General features: G+C 42.2%; 2 protein-coding genes across 4 annotated transcripts in view; both read right to left on the bottom strand.

Moving 5' to 3' along the window:
• Positions 1–3,246, bottom strand: part of p2rx3b (purinergic receptor P2X, ligand-gated ion channel, 3b) — a 39,049-nt gene extending 35,803 nt beyond the window's left edge. Inside the window, exon 1 of one of the 2 annotated variants that reach the window (XM_026172150.2) lies at positions 2,829–3,246. In XM_026172150.2, coding sequence (XP_026027935.1) covers positions 2,829–2,950 — 122 coding nt within the window. In that variant the 5' untranslated portion in view covers positions 2,951–3,246. The remainder of the gene's footprint in view (positions 1–2,828) is intronic. The other variant, XM_080303287.1, reaches the window with a different exon arrangement.
• A 2,202-nt stretch (positions 3,247–5,448) lies between these two features.
• On the bottom strand, positions 5,449–7,386 carry LOC145429330 (uncharacterized). 2 transcript variants are annotated; one of them, XM_080302590.1, is made up of 3 exons: positions 7,006–7,380; positions 6,141–6,305; positions 5,449–6,063 (listed from the first exon to the last, which is right to left on the bottom strand). In XM_080302590.1, the coding sequence occupies exons 1-3, from the start codon at positions 7,060–7,062 to the stop codon at positions 5,896–5,898; spliced, it is 390 nt and encodes a 129-aa protein (XP_080158716.1). In that variant the 5' UTR covers positions 7,063–7,380; the 3' UTR covers positions 5,449–5,895. The 2 variants fall into 2 exon arrangements, with proteins under 2 accessions (XP_080158716.1, XP_080158717.1); XM_080302591.1 differs by having other exon boundaries at positions 5,476–6,050; positions 7,006–7,386.
• Between the last annotated feature and the right edge of the window lie 11,403 nt (positions 7,387–18,789).

Here is an 18,789-nt window from a genome sequence, read left to right as displayed (position 1 = left end):
CATAAACACACTGGAGTCTGTTACATAGACATGATTCAAACCACTGCAATGGCCTTCATACCCACGGCATGTTCTAATCTGTGCAGTACAATGTTGAGATCAGCGATGGTCTACCAGGACATGCACAGGCATGAGTCCACTGTCAGAGGCCGTACGATTATTCAGTATTTTCACTAGTGCTGTTTCTGTGCTGTGATGAGCTCTGACTGACTTCAACAAAACCATATATCTACAGATGAACAGTTGTTTTACAACTACTCGTTCAACAATTGATAAAAGGAAGGTCAGAGATATATAAGACAGCTGGTCACGTGATATTAAGAGAAGTTAGGGAGTAAAGATATTTTGATCATATTTAAGATAAAGGGATTAGTTAATGGTGGGATGTCTTTGAGCAGTCTTGTAGGAATGGGGTCTAAAAGATATATTGGAGGAAGTAATCAAATTACTCAAACAATCTAAGAAAACGAGTCTAAATAAATATCAGTAGTAATGAAAGTTTTGGACATAATGTCTGTGAGATGGTCATCAATATTTCTTTCTTTAATGGTTAAAATGTTATCTGTGAAGAAATTGATGGAGTGGTTACTGTTTAAGGATAAAGGAATGCTGGGCTGAACAGCGCTCTGAGTTTTCATCAGCCTGGTTACAGCTCTGACGAGAAACCTGGAGATGTACTCATTTACTTCACTCAGTGATAAATAAGTCCTATCTTCACTGATGGCCTTAAAAAGAAAGAAAAAACGAATTTCTAAATTAGTGAGATGCCATTTGCTCTCTAGAGCTATCTGTTTTAAGGCCCGTGTCTGTAAGTTGTACAAGGAAGTCAAGCACTTCTGATTTGAGGTTCTCTTTTTTTTTCTTGTAGTCCATTTTTGCACATGTAAACTTTATTAAGAAAAGATCAGACATTAAACAGTATTCACTAATGTCCATTTCCTATGCCTTGTGTCAGAATGAGGCCCAGAGTGTGATTAAAGCCAACTGGGTCTAATAATAGATTAAATGCAGTGTTTAGGCTGTTGATTTCAGTACCTATACGAAAATTTAATCACCCACTATAATTATTTTATCTGAAATGAGCATTAAATCAGGTAAAAGAGAATTCAAATAGAAACTCTGATTAAAGGGGATAAACAACAGAAAGCAACAAACAAAACTATTTTTAGAGTTTTTTAATTAGTGTATTCGAGGCTTAGAGTCAAGCTTCCAAATGTAAACTCCTGCTTCCTGTCTGGGTCTTTGGTTATTTCATGAGCTGGAGTAAAAGATAGCTGCCACCAGTCCTCCCCGGCCTGTGCTTGAAGGAGGAAACATGGCTAGCTTCCAGCATGACAGAGACTCCAACAGAAATTGGGCATAAAAAAAGTGGCTTCTCACAGTAACTGGTTGGAAAAGCATTAGTGAGGAAGCTAAGCTCAGAATGTTCACATCAGCACCTCAGTGTTGGAGACTGTGATTAAAAAAAGGCAGGGTAAGTGTGGACACCACATGCTCAGAGGCTAATTACTTCTTAATTGCAAGACATTAGCCAGTGGGACTGGACAATCCTGTTTGTTGACCTCTACAGTCACAGGAAAATATGTACAAGTCTTTTCAGAACCAGAGGATTCTGCCCCCTGCTGGCTACTACAAATAATTCATGTTCAAGGTACTTTCAGACCAAGAAGCTATTTCCATTTTTCATCAGCTATGGACCAAAAGAACAATTCTGACTGTTCTCCACAGTATTGCTATTATTATTTTTACCTTTATGAAAACAGGAAAACGACAAACTCTTCACATTAAAAATCTCTTTTACCTGGCCAAGACGGACAGCAGGACAATCATGCGTTGCATAAACTAATAGAGCATGCATATCCATACAACAGTAAAGCACAGTCAAAGAGCCTGAATTAACTGCATTCAAGTTGTTTACATTTACTTTAAATTCATTGAGTGAGACCAGTTGGTTCCCCAGCTGATTCCAGGAGGAAGGAGCTGCATGCTCTTTTTCCAAATTTACTGTGAATCTCTGAGAAAGAAGAACAATTCTTGGCACCCAAAACAGTAGCTTCCCATACTTTTTTGATGGGTGCTAGTTTGTAAATAAGAATAGCCTGATAAATAAGAACATACCAGAGGTTGAGTCTACGACATAACCACCCAACCCGACAGTAAGAGGTTTAGAGTGTGTAAGGAAGCTCACGATGAACAGAATCCAGCATAAGCAGAGCATGCATGCATACAAATCACATCTTTCTTGCCTCAAATGACGAAAAGGATCAAGTTTCAATTTCAATTTTTTCACCAGTTGCTGACGTTTAAATTAGAGCGAGTAATCAGTTGTAATTCCTAAGTACTCGGACTGAGACACTAACTCTCAGAGCCACAAACTGTAGTAATACATGAAGGTTTGTTAGATTTACAGTACATCTGTATGAAGACCAAACCTAGTACACTGACTAACAATGGCTCGTGAGCTCAGTTTCATGATCATGACCATTCAAAATGCTACGTTCAAATGAGCCAAATCAACTTTCTGGGGCTTCCTTACTTGGATGATTAAGCATGCTTCGTTAGCTTTCTTTTACAGCTGAGTGAATGGGTTACTTTTCCTAGTAACAAAGAGGTTTTATGTAAAACATGAACGATGTATTTAACCAACACAACTGTGGCTTTATAAAGATAATAAAATATAAAGTAATAAAGTGAAGAATTAAACCTTCCTAATGTAACAACTAATCCAGAACACTGAACAGCAAAGCCTTTAAAATACATGTTTGTGTTATGATGTTTTATTCAACCAGATAAATGTCGGTACTGTCCAAGTCCAAGCAAACACTCACCCAATGAAGTAAGTGATGATGAGGAGCTGGACAACACGGTTGATGATTCCAATAGTCCAACTTTTCACAACCACCGACTTAGTGGTTTCATAGGTGAAGAAGTCTGTGATGCAAGACCACATCCTGGCAGTATTTGTGCTTGACAAGCCTTTGTTAGAAAAATAATTCCACTGTGTGAAGAATCGAAATAAAAAAAGCTGGAAGTTGACTCCAGATGATCTGAAAATAGGAAAGATAGCGACAGATTTAGATCCAAGACAGAACGCAGGAGCTGCAGCTCATCACTGTGTGAAGGAGCTCAGTCACTTTTAATTTCAGCTGCTCCTCTTCACTCGTTACTTCAGGCTTCATGTGTCGTGAAAAATGAGTAATTAGTACGAGCAGCACATTTAGCAGCGCCTTTCTATGCCATTACTCCTCTCTTCATGCAAAATACCAATCTCGTTTCCTCTCTCTCTCTCTCTCTCTCTCTCGCTCTCTCTCGCTCTGTCTCTCTCGCTCTCTCTCTCTCTCTCTCTCTCTCTCTCTTCCTGTCTCTGCTCAGAGCACGATGGACATTTTCTGTGTGAATCAAATTGTGATGTTGTAAAAGGTTTTAATCCTATTACTGAGAAAATGTGTCCAGTTTCATTACTTAGATAAATGTTATTATTGTTTTTACCTTCATTTCAGCAGGAACAGCAAACATGTGGGAACATATGTCAAACTGAATATGAGTTTTTGATTGTAATGAGACAAATCTAGTTAAATAGTAATAATTATAATAATAATACATTTTATTTGAGGGCACCTTTCAGAAACCCAAGGTCACCTTACAAAAAACACAATTAATAAAAGGAACAATAGTCATAAAATACATAAAATAAGTTAAAATTACAAAACAGAGCGTGACAACAGATAAAATCAGCATTAAAGCAAATAAACCAGTTCAAACAGATGTGCTTTGAGCTGTGTCTTAAATGTGAAGAGGGAGTCAATATTTCTTAGTACAGGAGGAAGAGAGTTCCAGAGCCGAGGAGCAGAGCGACTGAAAGCTCTGCTCCCCACAGTGATGAGATGTGAGGATGGAACAGTAAGATGAATAGCAGATGATGATCTAAGAGGGCGGGAAACAGTGGTGATATGGAGCAGGTCACACAAATATGAAGGAGCAGATTTATGGAGACACTTGTATGTAAGAAGTAAGATTTTAAAGTTTATCCTGGCTTCTACGGACAACCAGTGAAGCTGCTGAAGAACTGGGGGAATATGAACACTTAACGGAGTGCAAGTTAAGACCCGAGCTGCAGAATTTTGAAGAAGTTGGAGTTTATGAAGGGACTTTTTAGGGAGACCAAATAGGAGGGAATTGCAGTAATCAATACGGGACGTAATAAGACTATGAACAAGGACGGCAGCAGCATGGGGAGGAAGGAAGGGGCGGAGTCGGTTAATATTACGTAAGTGGAAGTAAGCAGACGGGTTATGTAATTAATGTGAGACTGGAATGAAAGAGTATTATCAAGTATGACACCCAAACTCTTAACCTGAGGGGAGGGAAGGGTGGGAGAATTTTCAATGTTAATGGAAAAACTGTGGGATTTGGATAAGATAGATGGTGAACCAACAAGTAAAACTTCAGTTTTATTACTGTTGAGTTTGAGGAAATTGGAGGAGAACCAGGATCTAATCTCAATAAGACAGTTTGAGAGGGAGGAAGGTGGGAGGGATGAATTGGGTTTAGAAGAAATGTAGAGCTGGGTGTCATCGACATAACAGTGAAAATTTATATTATATTTTCGGAATATATAACCAAGAGGGAGCATGTAAGTAATGAATAAAAGAGGTCCCAATACTGAACCCTGGGGCACACCAGCAGACACAGGATAGAGAGTTGAAGAATGGGATTTAAATTGGATAAACTGAGTGCAGTCTGAGAGATATGAGGTAAACCAGGCAAGGGGGGTGTGACTAATACCAATGGAAGCTAACCGGTTCAGGAGAATATTGTGAGAAATGGTATCAAACGCCGCACTAAGATCAAGAAGGATGAGGATGGATAGGAGACCAGAATCAGCTGCCATCAGAAGGTCATTGGTAATCCTTAACAGAGCAGTTTCTGTGCTGTGATTGGGGCAGAAACCAGATTGAAATCGTTCATAGAGATTATGGTCATTGAGATGTAAATGAAGCTGGGCGGCGACAACTTTTTCAAGAATTTTTGAAATGAAGGGGAGATTTGATATTGGGCGAAGATGATCAAAGTTATTGGGGTCTGCACCAGGCTTTTTGAGAGTTAGGATAACAGAAGCCTTTTTCAGTGCTTCAGGAACAAGTCCAGTGTTCAGGGAGGAATGAATAATATTGGTTATGAGAGGAGCTAACGAGGGAAGACAGGCTTTAACTAACACAGTAGGGAGAGGGTCAAGTTGACAGGTTGATGACTTAGATTTTTTAATGAGATTAGATACATCAGTTATGGGGGGAAGAGTAAAGCTTGAAAATAACTGACAGGAAGACAGTGGGGACCATTTTTAAAAAGATCCTTCAAATGGTTCTTTAAAAAACATTTTAAATCTTTCAAAATAAAATGTATCATAAATTGAATTTGAGTAGGGTAAAAATAAATACGAGCACAGCATAGACATATTAATGGTTTATTGTCATTTTGCAGTTACCAAAAGACAAAAAGGCATTTTAACCCTCAGCACAACATCACTACTAATACATGTCACATATTAGTGTTTTAAACAGTAATAATTAAATATATTTGCTATACTATAAATAAATATATATAAATACTATATCTACAGATAACACAACAATTAATGCATATATTGTTTAATTAATAAAACATCAGAAAGTGATAAAACACATTAGAAATAGCAATAGCTTCATAACAGACCAATAAATCAACACATTTTCATCAGCAGATGTTTGCATGTTCAGTAAAAACATTTCAACAACAAGTTTATGATTAAAATGATCAATGAACTTCAGCCTTACGTTATGTAATGTACGTTTCATGTTCTACTCATGGTCCTTTGTTAGTCCAGTTTAGGACAATGTCTCTGACGTATGTATCATATCAAATATATGTCATATCAAAACAAGCCCACACCTGCAGTTGTTTCAGTTTTTCACAGGTGTTTCCTGTCAGCTGGTCAACCTCACTCAGGCGGACATCCATATCAGCCAACCAAACGACAAGTTCCTCCCTTTGTGCTTCAAATCCCTCCCACTCTGAGACAAGGAGCTGAAAGAGAGAGAAAAGAGTCAATTATAAAGAAGAGAGAAAAGTGAAACCCTCCTCAGAAGGTCTGACTCGCATACCTGCAGTTGACCTGTGATGGACTCCAGTTTGGCGTTCACGTCATCCCTCGCCGATGCCAACAGCCGAGTCTGCAGGGTGCCCTGGAAGAGCTGAGTTAATGTTCGACTCCTCCTGGTCAGGCTCTCCAGCTGGATGAGCCGAGGTCTCCCCTCTCGCCGCTGCCTCTGAACACAGAAACACAAATTGCATCTGAAGCAGGAGGTGCAGATGTTTTTTGCTATTCTTTTCTAAATCCAGGCTAGATCACGTGGAGGTATTTGGAAAACTTTTTTGGCCAGCGGACGACTGTTGTCTTGCAGAATCAAATCAAACATATGCGATACACAATCAATTCACAAGAACACATTATAAAAAAATAAGTCCAGTTCTTGCCTGATTTCAAATGAATTCTGCATCAAAACAGGGTGACAGAAGTAAAACGAGTGCACAAAGCCTCACTTTGTACAAGCCTGCTATTACAGTTCTCCTCTATGCAGACGACTTTCCTGTTTTCAAGGCACAACTTGGATCTGCTGTACGAATCTTATGGATACACACTAAATGAAACAATAGTGTGCATGACTCCAGATTCTGATCCCTCATCCTAATATGGTCCCAACATAGCAACAGCAATAAAGCAAATGTTGAGGCTTCAAAATACAAAGTCCATAAACCAATGGCTGACATGGGTTTTATCATAAGGGTGATAAATATACAGATTTCAGTCTGTCTTAGAGATTTGATGTTCATTTACCTGCAGATGCCCTATACGTACCTGCTCCATGGTTTTTCACAACATTTTGCACATCACTATTTAATACAGGAAGTAGGTGGACTAAAACAAGTCATCTTTCTTTGTGAGAGGACCATTTTAATGAAACAAACCTCAATGACATCATAGGGATCCCTAAAGATGCTCCTGCTGCTTCTCTTCCTCCTCATCCTAAGCTTCCTTCTCCTTGTCCTCAGCTTCCATACAATTGTAATTCAACCTAATTGTGTTTCTCCCCCTCCTCTTCCTCATTTTGTTGGAGCTGTGAACACAATTAATGTGAATCTGGATTAATTTGTGCAAACAAGAAAAATCTACAGCTTTTTGGTCAGAGGTGCTCTTGTGATTTAAGCCAGGTAGAGTAGATTTATGTGTTGATGCTACCTGCTTCAGCTCTGGCTGCTGAGTGATATTTACACCCTGGCTGGATTACAAACTTTAACCATGTGCTGAACTTTGGCCCAGCGTTGATACCTCTTGTTAGTATAACGACCTCTTCTTAGCTTGTATGTATGATGGTGGATAAATGAAATATACAAAGAAAATTTAACTATATTACAAAAAGAACATTAGCTTGGAAACATCAAATGACCAGAGCATAACTTGCCAACTAGTCCAAAAATAAGTTATGCAGGTACAGTCAAAGACACACCTTCTCATGTCACATTTCTATTCATTTCTATATTAGACAATAAAGAGTTATCTAATCTAATTATTCATTCAAAACACTTATGCATAGCTGTATTTTATACAGCTCATACAGAATTCAAAGTGCAGGTTCATGTGAGTATTTAATGTATGGCTCAGATCTACAGAATTTCAGAGTTTCTAGAGCAGACACAGAGCTCACGCCACAACAGGCTTCAGGCGCCATTTTAGTGACTTTAACAGTACAGTGGGGCAAAAAAGTATTTAGTCAGCCACCGATTGTGCAAGTTCCCCCACTTAAAATGATGACAGAGGTCAGTAATTTGCACCAGAGGTACACTTCAACTGTGAGAGACAGAATGTGAAAAAAAAAATCCATGAATCCACATGGTAGGATTTGTAAAGAATTTATTGGTAAATTAGGGTGGAAAATAAGTATTTGGTCACCTCAAACAAGGAAAATCTCTGGCTCTCACAGACCTGTAACATCTTCTGTAAGAAGCTTTTCTGTCCCCCACTCGTTACCTGTATGAATGGCACCTGTTTGAACTCATCATCTGTATAAAAGACACCTGTCCACAGCCTCAAACAGTCAGACTCCAAACTCCGCCATGGCCAAGACCAAAGAGCTTTCGAAGGACACCAGGAAAAGTATTGTAGACCTGCACCAGACTGGGAAGAGTGAATCTACAATAGGCAAGCAGCTTGGTGTGAAAAAATCAACTGTGGGAGCAATCATCAGAAAATGGAAGACATACAAGACCACTGATAATCTCCCACGATCTGGGGCTCCACGCAAGATCTCATCCCGTGGGGTCAAAATGATCATGAGAACGTTGAGCAAAGATCCCAGTACCACACGGGGGGACCTGGTGAATGACCTGCAGAGAGCTGGGACCAAAGTAACAAAGGTCACCATCAGTAACACACTACAACGGCAGGGAATCAAATCCCGCAGTGTCAGACGTGTTCCGCTGCTGAAGCCAGTGCATGTCCAGGCCCGTCTGAAGTTTGCCAGAGAGCACATGGATGATACAGCAGAGGATTGGGAGAATGTCATGTGGTCAGATGAAACCAAAGTAGAACTTTTTGGTATAAACTCAACTCGTCGTGTTTGGAGGAAGAAGAATACTGAGTTGCATCCCAAGAACACCATACCTACTGTGAAGCATGGGGGTGGAAACATCATGCTATGGGGCTGTTTTTCTGCCAAGGGGACAGGACGACTGATCCGTGTTAAGGACAGAATGAATGGGGCCATGTATCGTGAGATTTTGAGCCAAAACCTCCTTCCATCAGTGAGAACTTTGAAGATGAAACGAGGCTGGGTCTTCCAACATGACAATGATCCAAAACACACCGCCCGGGCAACAAAGGAGTGGCTCCGTAAGAAGCATTTGAAAGTCCTGGAGTGGCCTAGCCAGTCTCCAGACCTCAACCCCATAGAAGATCTGTGGCGGGAGTTGAAAGTCCGTGTTGCTCGGCAACAGCCCCAAAACATCACTGCTCTCGAGAAGATCTGCATGGAGGAATGGGCCAAAATACCAGCTACTGTGTGTGCAAACCTGGTAAAGACCTATAGTAAACGTTTGACCTCTGTTATTGCCAACAAAGGTTATGTTACAAATTATTGAGTTGTATTTTTGTTATTGACCAAATACTTATTTTCCACCCTGATTTACCAATAAATTCTTTACAAATCCTACCATGTGAATTCATGGATTTTTTTTTCACATTCTGTCTCTCACAGTTGAAGTGTACCTCTGGTGCAAATTACTGACCTCTTTCATCATTTTAAGTGGGGGAACTTGCACAATCGGTGGCTGACTAAATACTTTTTTGCCCCACTGTATATTAAATTTTAATTTCGGTCTAGCTGACATTAGGTTATGTACGTGAAGTTTACAATAACTAGTATTATCATTATGCTATCCATCCATCCATCCATCTTCATCCGCTTTATCCGAGGCCGGGTCACCGGGGCAGCAGCCTAAGCAAAGAGGCCCAGACCTCCCTCTCCCCAGCCACCACCTCCAGCTTATCCGGGGGAACACCAAGGCGTTCCCAGGCCAGCCGAGAGATATAATCTCTCCAGCGTGTCCTGGGTCTGCCCCGGGGCCTCCCCCGGGTGGGACATGCCTGGAACAGCTCACCCAGGAGGCGCCCAGGGGGCATCCTTGTCAGATGCCCGAACCACCTCAGCTGGCTCCTTTCGATGTGGAGCAGCAGCTGCTCTACTCTGAGCCCCTCCCGGATGGCCGAACTTCTCACCCTATCTCTAAGGGAGAGGCCAGCCACCCTTCGGAGGAAGCTCATTTCTGCCGCTTGTATCCGCGATCTCGTTCTTTCGGTCACTACCCACAGCTCGTGGCCATAGGTGAGGGTAGGGACGTAGATCGACCGGTAAATTGAGAGCTTCGCTTTTACACTCAGCTCCCTCTTCACCACGATGGACCGGTGCAGCGTCCGCATTACTGCAGCTGCAGCCCCAATCCGTCTGTCGATCTCCGGCTCCCTTCTCCCATCACTCGCGAACAAGACCCCGAGATACTTGAACTCCTCCACTTGGGGCAGGAACTCATCCCCGACCCGGAGTGGGCACTCCACCCTTTTCCGGCTGAGAACCATGGCCTCAGATTTGGAGGTGCTGATCCTCATTCCCGCTGCTTCACACTCGGTTGCGAACCGTTCCAGTGCGAGCTGGAGTCCCTCACCCGATGAAGCCAACAGAACCACATCATCCGCAAAAATCAGAGATGAGATTCTGAGGCCACCAAAGTGAAAGCCCTCCGCCACTTGGCTGCGCCTAGAAATCCTCTCCATAAAAATTATGAACAGAACTGGAGACAAAGGGCAGCCCTGGTGGAGCCCATCACCCACCGGGAACGAGTCCGACTTATTGCCGGCAATGCGAACCAAGCTCTTGCAACGGTTGTATAGGGATCGAATGGCCCGTAGCAATGGGCCAGACACCCCATACTCCAACAACACCTCCCACAAGACACCCTGAGGGACACGGTCGAATGCCTTCTCTAAGTCCCCAAAACACATGTAGACTGGTTGGGCAAACTCCCATGCACCCTCAAGTATCCTCGAGAGGATAAAGAGCTGGTCCAGTGTTCCGCGACCAGGACGAAAACCGCATTGTTCCTCCTGTATCCGAGGTTCGACTAGCGGACGAACTCTCCTTTCCAGCACCCTGGCATAGACTTTCCCAGGGAGGCTGAGGAGTGTGATCCCCCTGTAGTTGGGACACACCCTCCGGTCCCCCTTCTTAAAGATGGGGACCACCACCCCGGTCTGCCAGTCCACGGGTACTGCCCATGATCTCCACACAACATTGCAGAGGTGTGTCAACCAGGACAGCCCTACAACGTCCAGAGCCTTCAGGAACTCGGGGCGGACCTCATCAACACCAGGGGCTCTGCCACCAAGGAGTTGTTTAACTGCCTCAGTGACCTCGCACCCGGAAATTGGCGGGTCATTCCCCTCATCCCCAGACTCTGCTTCCTCCTCTGAAGACGTGTCAGTGGGATTAAGGAGGTCCTCGAAGTATTCCTTCTACCGCCTGACAATTTTCTCAGTCGACGTCAGCAGAGCTCCGCCAGCACTATACACAGTGCAGGTAGAGCACCGCTTTCCTCTCCTGAGACGCCTGACGGTTTGCCAGAATCTCTTCGAGGCAGTCCGAAAGTCTTTTTCCATGGCCTCTCCGAACTCCTCCCACACCCGAGTTTTTGCTTCAGCCACTGCCCGAGCCACATTCCGCTTGGCCTGTCAATACCTGTCGGCTGCCTCCGGAGTCCCACGGGCTAACCAAGCGCGATAGGACTCCTACTTCAGCCTGGTGGCTCCCTTCACCTCTGGTGTCCACCATTTGGTTCGGGGATTACCACCACGGCAGGCACCAACCACCTTGCGGCCGCAGCTCAATGCAGCAGCTTCGGCAATGGAGACGCTGAACATGGTCCATTCGGACTCAATGTCCCCAGTCTCCCTCGGAATGCTATTGAAGCTCTGCTGGAGGTGTGCGTTGAAGATCTCGCAGACTGGGGCCCCTCTGCTAGACGTTCCCAGCACACCCTCACTACGCGTTTAGGTGCACCAGGTCTGTCCAGCGTCCTCCCCCGCCACCTGATCCAACTCACCACCAGGTGGTGATCAGTTGACAGCTCAGCCCCTCTCTTTACCCAAGTGTCCAGAACATATGGTCGCTCTTTGTCTGGTCCCTCACCCAGGACCAATTTGCCATGGGAGACCCCAGACAACATAGCCCCTGGGATCCCTGGGACACACAAACCCCTCCACCACGATAAGGTAGCGATTCAAGGATATTATGCTATATTTTCAAAAATATATAATAATCTCAAAAGTAATGCCTTGGAGTAGAAAATAGTAATACCTTATTAAAATTTAAAACTAAAGTACAGTATTTGAATGTGTGTATTGTGTCTACTGTTTGTTAACTCACCATATTCATAATGGGTTTGCGGGGTTAGGGGTGTGTGTGTGTGCCCCCCCCCCCCCCCACCCCTACCTAAATATTTATGCCATTTACACCATCAAACTTAGATAGCTAAGGATGAAGAACCTTTTGTTCTTTAAAGAACCATTTGTAATAGCTGAAGAACCATCCACAAAATAAAAAGGTTCTTTGACGTATGATGGTTCTTTAAAGAACCATGAAGACATCTGAAGAACCATTTAAGAACCATAATTTTTCTGAGTGATAGGGTAACAAAGAGAGACAGGCAACCGTTCGCAGTCACATCACGCCCATGGACAATTTAGAATCACTAATTAACCTAACACCATGGACTCCATGTCTTTGGACTGTGGAAAGAAGCCAGAGTACCCAGAGAGAAGAGACAATATAAACTAGCTGAGGTACCCCTGAGCAAGGTAACGTCCCTACACACCGCTCCCCGGGCACCCAAAGGCTGCCCACTGCTTCACTGAGTGAATGGGTTAAATGCAGAGAGGAATTTCCCCACGGGGATCAATAAAGTGTACATTATCATCATTAAATAAAACCAGAAGTAGCTAACATTGAGACCAAGACGTACAAACAGGGAAACCAGATGAGTAAAGCCTGTTATTACTAACACACCTATTTACTGGAAACCAGTGCAAGTAAACCAGTTTAAAACTGTTAGAAAGGGGCCTATTTTCCTTTCAAACAGTTGCAGTCAGTCAGTAAGTAAAAATTTTTTATATAGCGCTTTTCGCAGATAAAAATCACAAAGTGCTTTACAACAAAGAAAATGAAAAGAATGGAAATACAACAAAATACAACAGCTGATTTATTTCTATTTGCATCATTGACTGTAAAGCTTTAACATGCTGATGGCTGTTTATTACACACTCTCATAGCTGGCACTGTACCCTAACCACGAAAACATCGAATGCAAACTGAATCATTTCAACTTCATAATATGACTTCACTTACAGAGCCAGTGCAGGACAGCACTGACTAATTCCCTAATAAATATTTAACAATGCAAGGTTTGTGATGTCCATTATGTCAAAGGCTCACCAAAGCGAAGAGAGCAGAAGTCATTTTGTATGAGAGGCTACTTTCAAGCTTGTGGATCAGTCTCCACATCCAGATACACACCACAAACCACATCCAGGAGATAGTATTTCCCACTAATTTAATAGCTGCTTATGTAATGCCATTGAAACTCACTGAATGCCTCCATTACAAAGCAGTCACTTACTAGGAGTCGATAATGGTCTGACACTGGACACGAAGCAAAAAGCTGCAGAAGCACTGAAGGCTGAATTAGTGTAGAGCGTCGTGGGGCTGAGCGACTGGTTATAAAAAGATCAAAAAGATCACGATGTGGATGGAGAGGTGGTTTACACAAATGTCAAAGAAAAACTGTAGAAAGCTGCTTCGTTTCCAGTCAGGCGGACGACCTTTGAATTTCTGATGCAAGTGCACAGTCACACCCACATGTCCATGTATTCCTGACTTCATGGATATTAGACTAATTTCCTGGAGTCTATAACTGGAACCCGTCACAATTACTAGCAGAACTTCAACCCTCATCCATTATGCAGATTAAACCTGAGAATACTGTACTGTTATTTAGTCACGAGCATAAAATATTGTCTTTGATAACTTTATACTGACAGAATCTCTTTGTGTTTCTCATGGTTATCTGATCATATAGTGATTGCTCATCCCTTATGTCCAAACTGTCTAAAAGGGTCAAAGGATTTCACACGAGGTGGCTGTAGCTCGGGATAGGGGAGGTCCTGTGTTAGTGTTTGAACGTTAGATTCAACGCAGCTCTGCGTGGGAAGAGTGCTCTGAGTACTGATATGAGAATCAGTCCATTTACATCTTTGAGAGGATTGTTGGTGTAAACAGGAAAAAACAAATGTGCATTTCCTACACTTAAAATAACCGTTTTAAGGTTTACTATTATCTCTTTATGTTTGACAGCCATAAAAATGAGGCAGTCTACCCAATTACTCTAAATGTGTAAATTTGGAGAAGGCTTATGATCATGCTCTTTGGTTTGTCCCACCTACAGTGGACTTCATGGCACCATAATTGTGTCCATTGGGATCTGACTTGGGTTAGGCAGAGTGAAGGATTATGGGTGTGCAACCAAAGCAGAGAGCCTTGCATGCAGCCCTCTAAAGAGCCAACAGTGCACATACTGATTGATCATTTAGTTTGAGCATATGCGTACATATATAAAAAATCAAGAAGATGTGCTAAGCAACGGTGTAGTATTACACAAAGAGAAAAGGGAGCAACATCGCTAAAAGCACGGACAGCACAGACAGAGCCTGGTTCCACTTTAAGCTGTGAAGCTCATTATTACATCATGGCACAAAAAACTCAACATTCATTTCCACAGAATGTGTCTCTCACATGTTTTTCCTGCATTTTACTGTATAAGCCACAAAGGAGAGACAGCACTTCTCTCTTCTGCACCTTAGATGAGATTATGTGTAAGTGATGTGTCAGGCTGGATGGATTACAGGCGCAGAGCAGTAAATACCACAGAACAGATTTGTATTGATTTTCTGATTTATGCTCAGAGACAGTGAGAGGTTGCTGCTTTCATTAGCTTAATGCTCAACACCAGAACTATCATTTTCATTGAAAACATCACTTCCATGCTTCCATGTGACTGAAGCACTGGAAACATTGTAATCAGTCTTGGAGCTAATGGGGGTCCAAATAAGGACTTAAGTCCAGTCTTTTGTTTTTCATTGATGTGATGACATCTGGAATTGGTGAGTTTCCCAACGGAGCAAAGAAATTATGAAAATTCTGATTATGATGATAAGAATTATTCTTAAAGTTATTCCTAGATTATACCACACCCCTATAATCAGTGCAGTTAGGGCTCTGAATGAAAGATTGATGAGACCAGTTCAGTGTCTGAATAAATGTTCATATTCATTTGGAAGCTTTTTTGTGGCACTTTTAACCAGAGTTAGCAGAAACAGAGACAAAGCTCACTGAGACTGACAATTGCCTTTCCCACAACACTGGCTCAGAGATTTTAGTCAAAGAACTTTTGAAGGATATTTATCATTTCTGAAAGCTTTACTCGACTTTCCAAATCTGTCTTTTTGTTTAATCAGGGACCCGAATAAGCTTTCTTTTATTCCACTCTTTCTCACATGACTCTGCAAGATCCGCTCTATCAGCTCTAACTCAGGTTCTTTTTCCTGACACAGGTAGGATGGCCAGTCCCCCTGTCTCTTCACCTTGCACGAGCAGTGAATCAAATACTACCTAATGAACATAATAAGGAATCACTAACCCACAAATGTGTTTCCTTGTTTTTTTAATGCTGTGAAATCGTAGGGTTGCAACATGCATGTTGGTCTCTTTCATCTTGTGTAGACACTGGAGGGCTGTGGTCTGTCTCCGGGATGAAATGTCTGCTTAGGGGATAGTGTCTCAGTGACTCCACCACCCACTTCATTGCAAGACACTCCTTTTCCACAGTGGATTATCGAGACTCTCTCTCCTGCAGCAGTACTGCTCCTGTGCCTACTCCAGAGGCATCTGTCTGCTGAATGAAATCTGTGGGGTTGAGGGAGGCAGTAGGTAGGCAGTCTCTGATGTGCTAAGACACTATCCGCTCAAAACACTTCCTGACTACAGACGTGAGGGCTATAGGTCTTTAGTTAATAAGGCCGTCTATGCCAGTCTTTTTAGGGGTGAGAATGATGGTGAAGGCCTTCACACAGGTGGGAACGGTGGCATGAGTGAGGGAGAGGGTGGACAGCCTGGTGAGGATCCCTGCCAGTTGGTCTGCTCAGCCTTTAACCAAATAGTAATTGATACATGGGGCTGCATTACAGTCTATGTGGTTTTAAAGTGGTTTTAACTGGGCTGTCTGCGGTATTATGTTGGAAGTGTCAATCCCATTTCTGTTCATATAACTGATTTCTTTATATTATACAAATACAGGCCATATATTGTAATTTTGTGTATTTATATTTGTTGCTTGACCTGCCCGGAGACTGCAGATGGAAATGAGGTAGCTAAATCTGGTATAATGGATTTCTTCTCCCAGATAAACTGAGTGAAACAAAGATTTGATCATATTTACAAGTGTACTCTTAACACGCTAGTGATGTGTCGGTCGCAAACGAAACGGATACTAGAGCCGACTCTTTGAAGTGAATGACGCGAGTCGGTTCCTTATTGGGAGCCATGTATTTTTTTTTCTTTCTCTCACCCTCTCTCTCACACTTTTTTTGATAAGGGTCTGGCTGCAGCCACTGTGGAGCGCCATATTGCGACCTCCACAGTAGCCGGAAACACGTACCCTGCATGGATACAGCGGAAAACTTGTGATGTGTTGGTCGCCAACGAAACGGCTCTTAGAGCCGGCTCTTTGAAGTGAATGATGCGAGCCTTATTGGGAGCCATGTTTTTTTCTCTGTCTCTCCCTCTCTCTCTCTCTCTCTCTCTCTCTCGCACTTTTTTCTGCTTCACTCTGCATGCGAGCCTTGTGCTTTGTGTTGGGAAGAGGGGGGAGGGGCGGTAGTTACACTTGCAGTAGCACAGGAACAGAGCGGGAGGGAGGGAGAGAGAGAGAGCCAGGGACAACAATGTTACATTAGAAAGGTATAGTAATCATCCACAACTATTTTCAGTTGCAGATGATAAAGGATTCAGAAAGTTTATTCATGCAGGTCCATATGACAGAGAATGTGCATGTTCTTTTTGTTTTCATATTTTAATTTATATTTAATTGTGTTGTGGTTTGCAGTGTTTTGTGTTGTTTCACTTTAAATTTATTTAAAAGGAAAAAGCTGAAAATTTAAATAGTTAAAAGTTGAAATGTAAATAGTTTTTGTATTATATGATTTATTTATTACATTTTATGTGGAGTGAATAAATAAAAGTATATTTACGGTACCCTAGAGACAAAGCACATACAAAGTTGAAAAACACGTACAAACTCCAAAACACAACAGAAGTGCTCCAGGATGCTCGGGCGCAGTGGTGAGCTTTTGTTACCTAGTGCCAACACAAGCCAGGAAGTACCAATGGCCGGATTTGGTGTGTGGTAGTAACAGGTAAATGAACTTTTTTTTTTAAATTATTTGAATATATATATATGAGTGTTTGTGTATAAATACACAAACAATACACATATGCTTTCAATTGTGTAATTTAAGTGATCTAGGTAGCTCTGTTTGTGCTTTAGAATTTGTACATGTTTTGGAGTTTGTATGTGCTTTGTCTCTAGGGCCCACCGCATGTATTCATGTATAAACAAGAAAACCACAAGGTTTTTTTTTTTTTTACATTAGTAATTAGAATTGTATACTGTTGTTGATAATAAATTAATTATAGCAACAAAACAACCCGAAGAGTCGGTTGGGAGCAAGGTTATTAACGTTAACGAAAACTAACGAAATAACGAAAACTAGAAGTGAAAAACATTTTCGTTAACGGAAATAAAAATGTTGCGGCTACTCCAACCAATGGCCGCGGCAGGCTAAACATGAGGACACCTGATGACGCGCAACAATTAACGCACAAAACACTTCTGTAACATTTGCTTCTTTATTTACACATGCAACCGTCCAATATATACACATCGGCACATAGGATTAACTATCAAACAAACGCACAGATTGCACAAACAAATAACTACAACTCGTCGATAACTGTACTAACCATTATGTCCAATTACAACCTGGTTTATGGCATTAATTAGTACTCCGATATACAAACACCATCAAGTTCCAGTTAAAATACAACAAAATCATTCAAGTTACGCTCAAGTTGTGCTCTGTTGCGCTCTGTTGCGGTATGTTGCGGTATGTTGCGGTATGTTGCGGTCAACAGAAAGTTTTGCCTCGTGCTCACCCTACCTTCTGCTCATCACATCAGGTGCTGTGTACAAGTGAGTGCAACCACCTTCACCTTATACCACACCCATGAGACACGCCCCACACCCATGCACCAATACAGTGAGTCCACTTAAACCAACCCATTTAGTCAGACGGAAACAACTCATATGGCTCCTACATACCGGCCCCTAATTATTTTAGAGCAATAATTACAGCATACTTACCACGTAGGAGACACTAATAAACATAATCAATCTTTTATCAAACATTCAAAAATACAATTTCAATTCCAAATAAATAAATATACCTTAATGCAAATAGATATTTAAAAAATGTCAATTTTCATGACTCTTCTGCTTCCTGTAGAAGACACACTTTAGTGATCGGCCTGTCCAAACAACCAGTCTTTGTCTTAACACGAACCCGACGTACAAGTCCTTTACTGTCAGAAATCGCTTCCACAATCCTTCCAGTCACCCAAGAGTTACGAGGCGCAGAATCATCGACAACGATAACCACATCCCCAGGAATGAAGTTCCGTCCGATTCTCTGCCACTTCTGACGCTCTTGAAGCTGGGGCAGGTACTCCTTGACCCAGCGCTTCCAGAACAGGTCAGACATGTACTGTACTTGCCTCCATCGACGTCGTCCATACACGTCCCCCTTCTGAAACACTCCTGGTGGTATCAATGGCTTGGTCTTAAGCAACAACAGATGGTTAGGAGTCAAGGCCTCCAAATCATTAGGATCAGTAGAGGCTTTAGTTATTGGTCTACTGTTCACAATAGCCTCTGCCTCACAAAGAACTGTACAAAGGCCTTCTTCGTCCAAATTCTGCACTTTCAAAATGGAATTTAACACCTTCCTAACAGACCTTATGAGACGTTCCCAAACAC

Source organism: Astatotilapia calliptera, chromosome 6 (assembly GCF_964374335.1).
Source record: "Astatotilapia calliptera chromosome 6, fAstCal68.1, whole genome shotgun sequence".
Taxonomy (NCBI): domain Eukaryota; kingdom Metazoa; phylum Chordata; class Actinopteri; order Cichliformes; family Cichlidae; genus Astatotilapia; species Astatotilapia calliptera.
The sequence above is the reverse complement of the archived record's forward strand: the minus strand, read 5'-3'. Positions and strand labels throughout refer to the sequence as shown.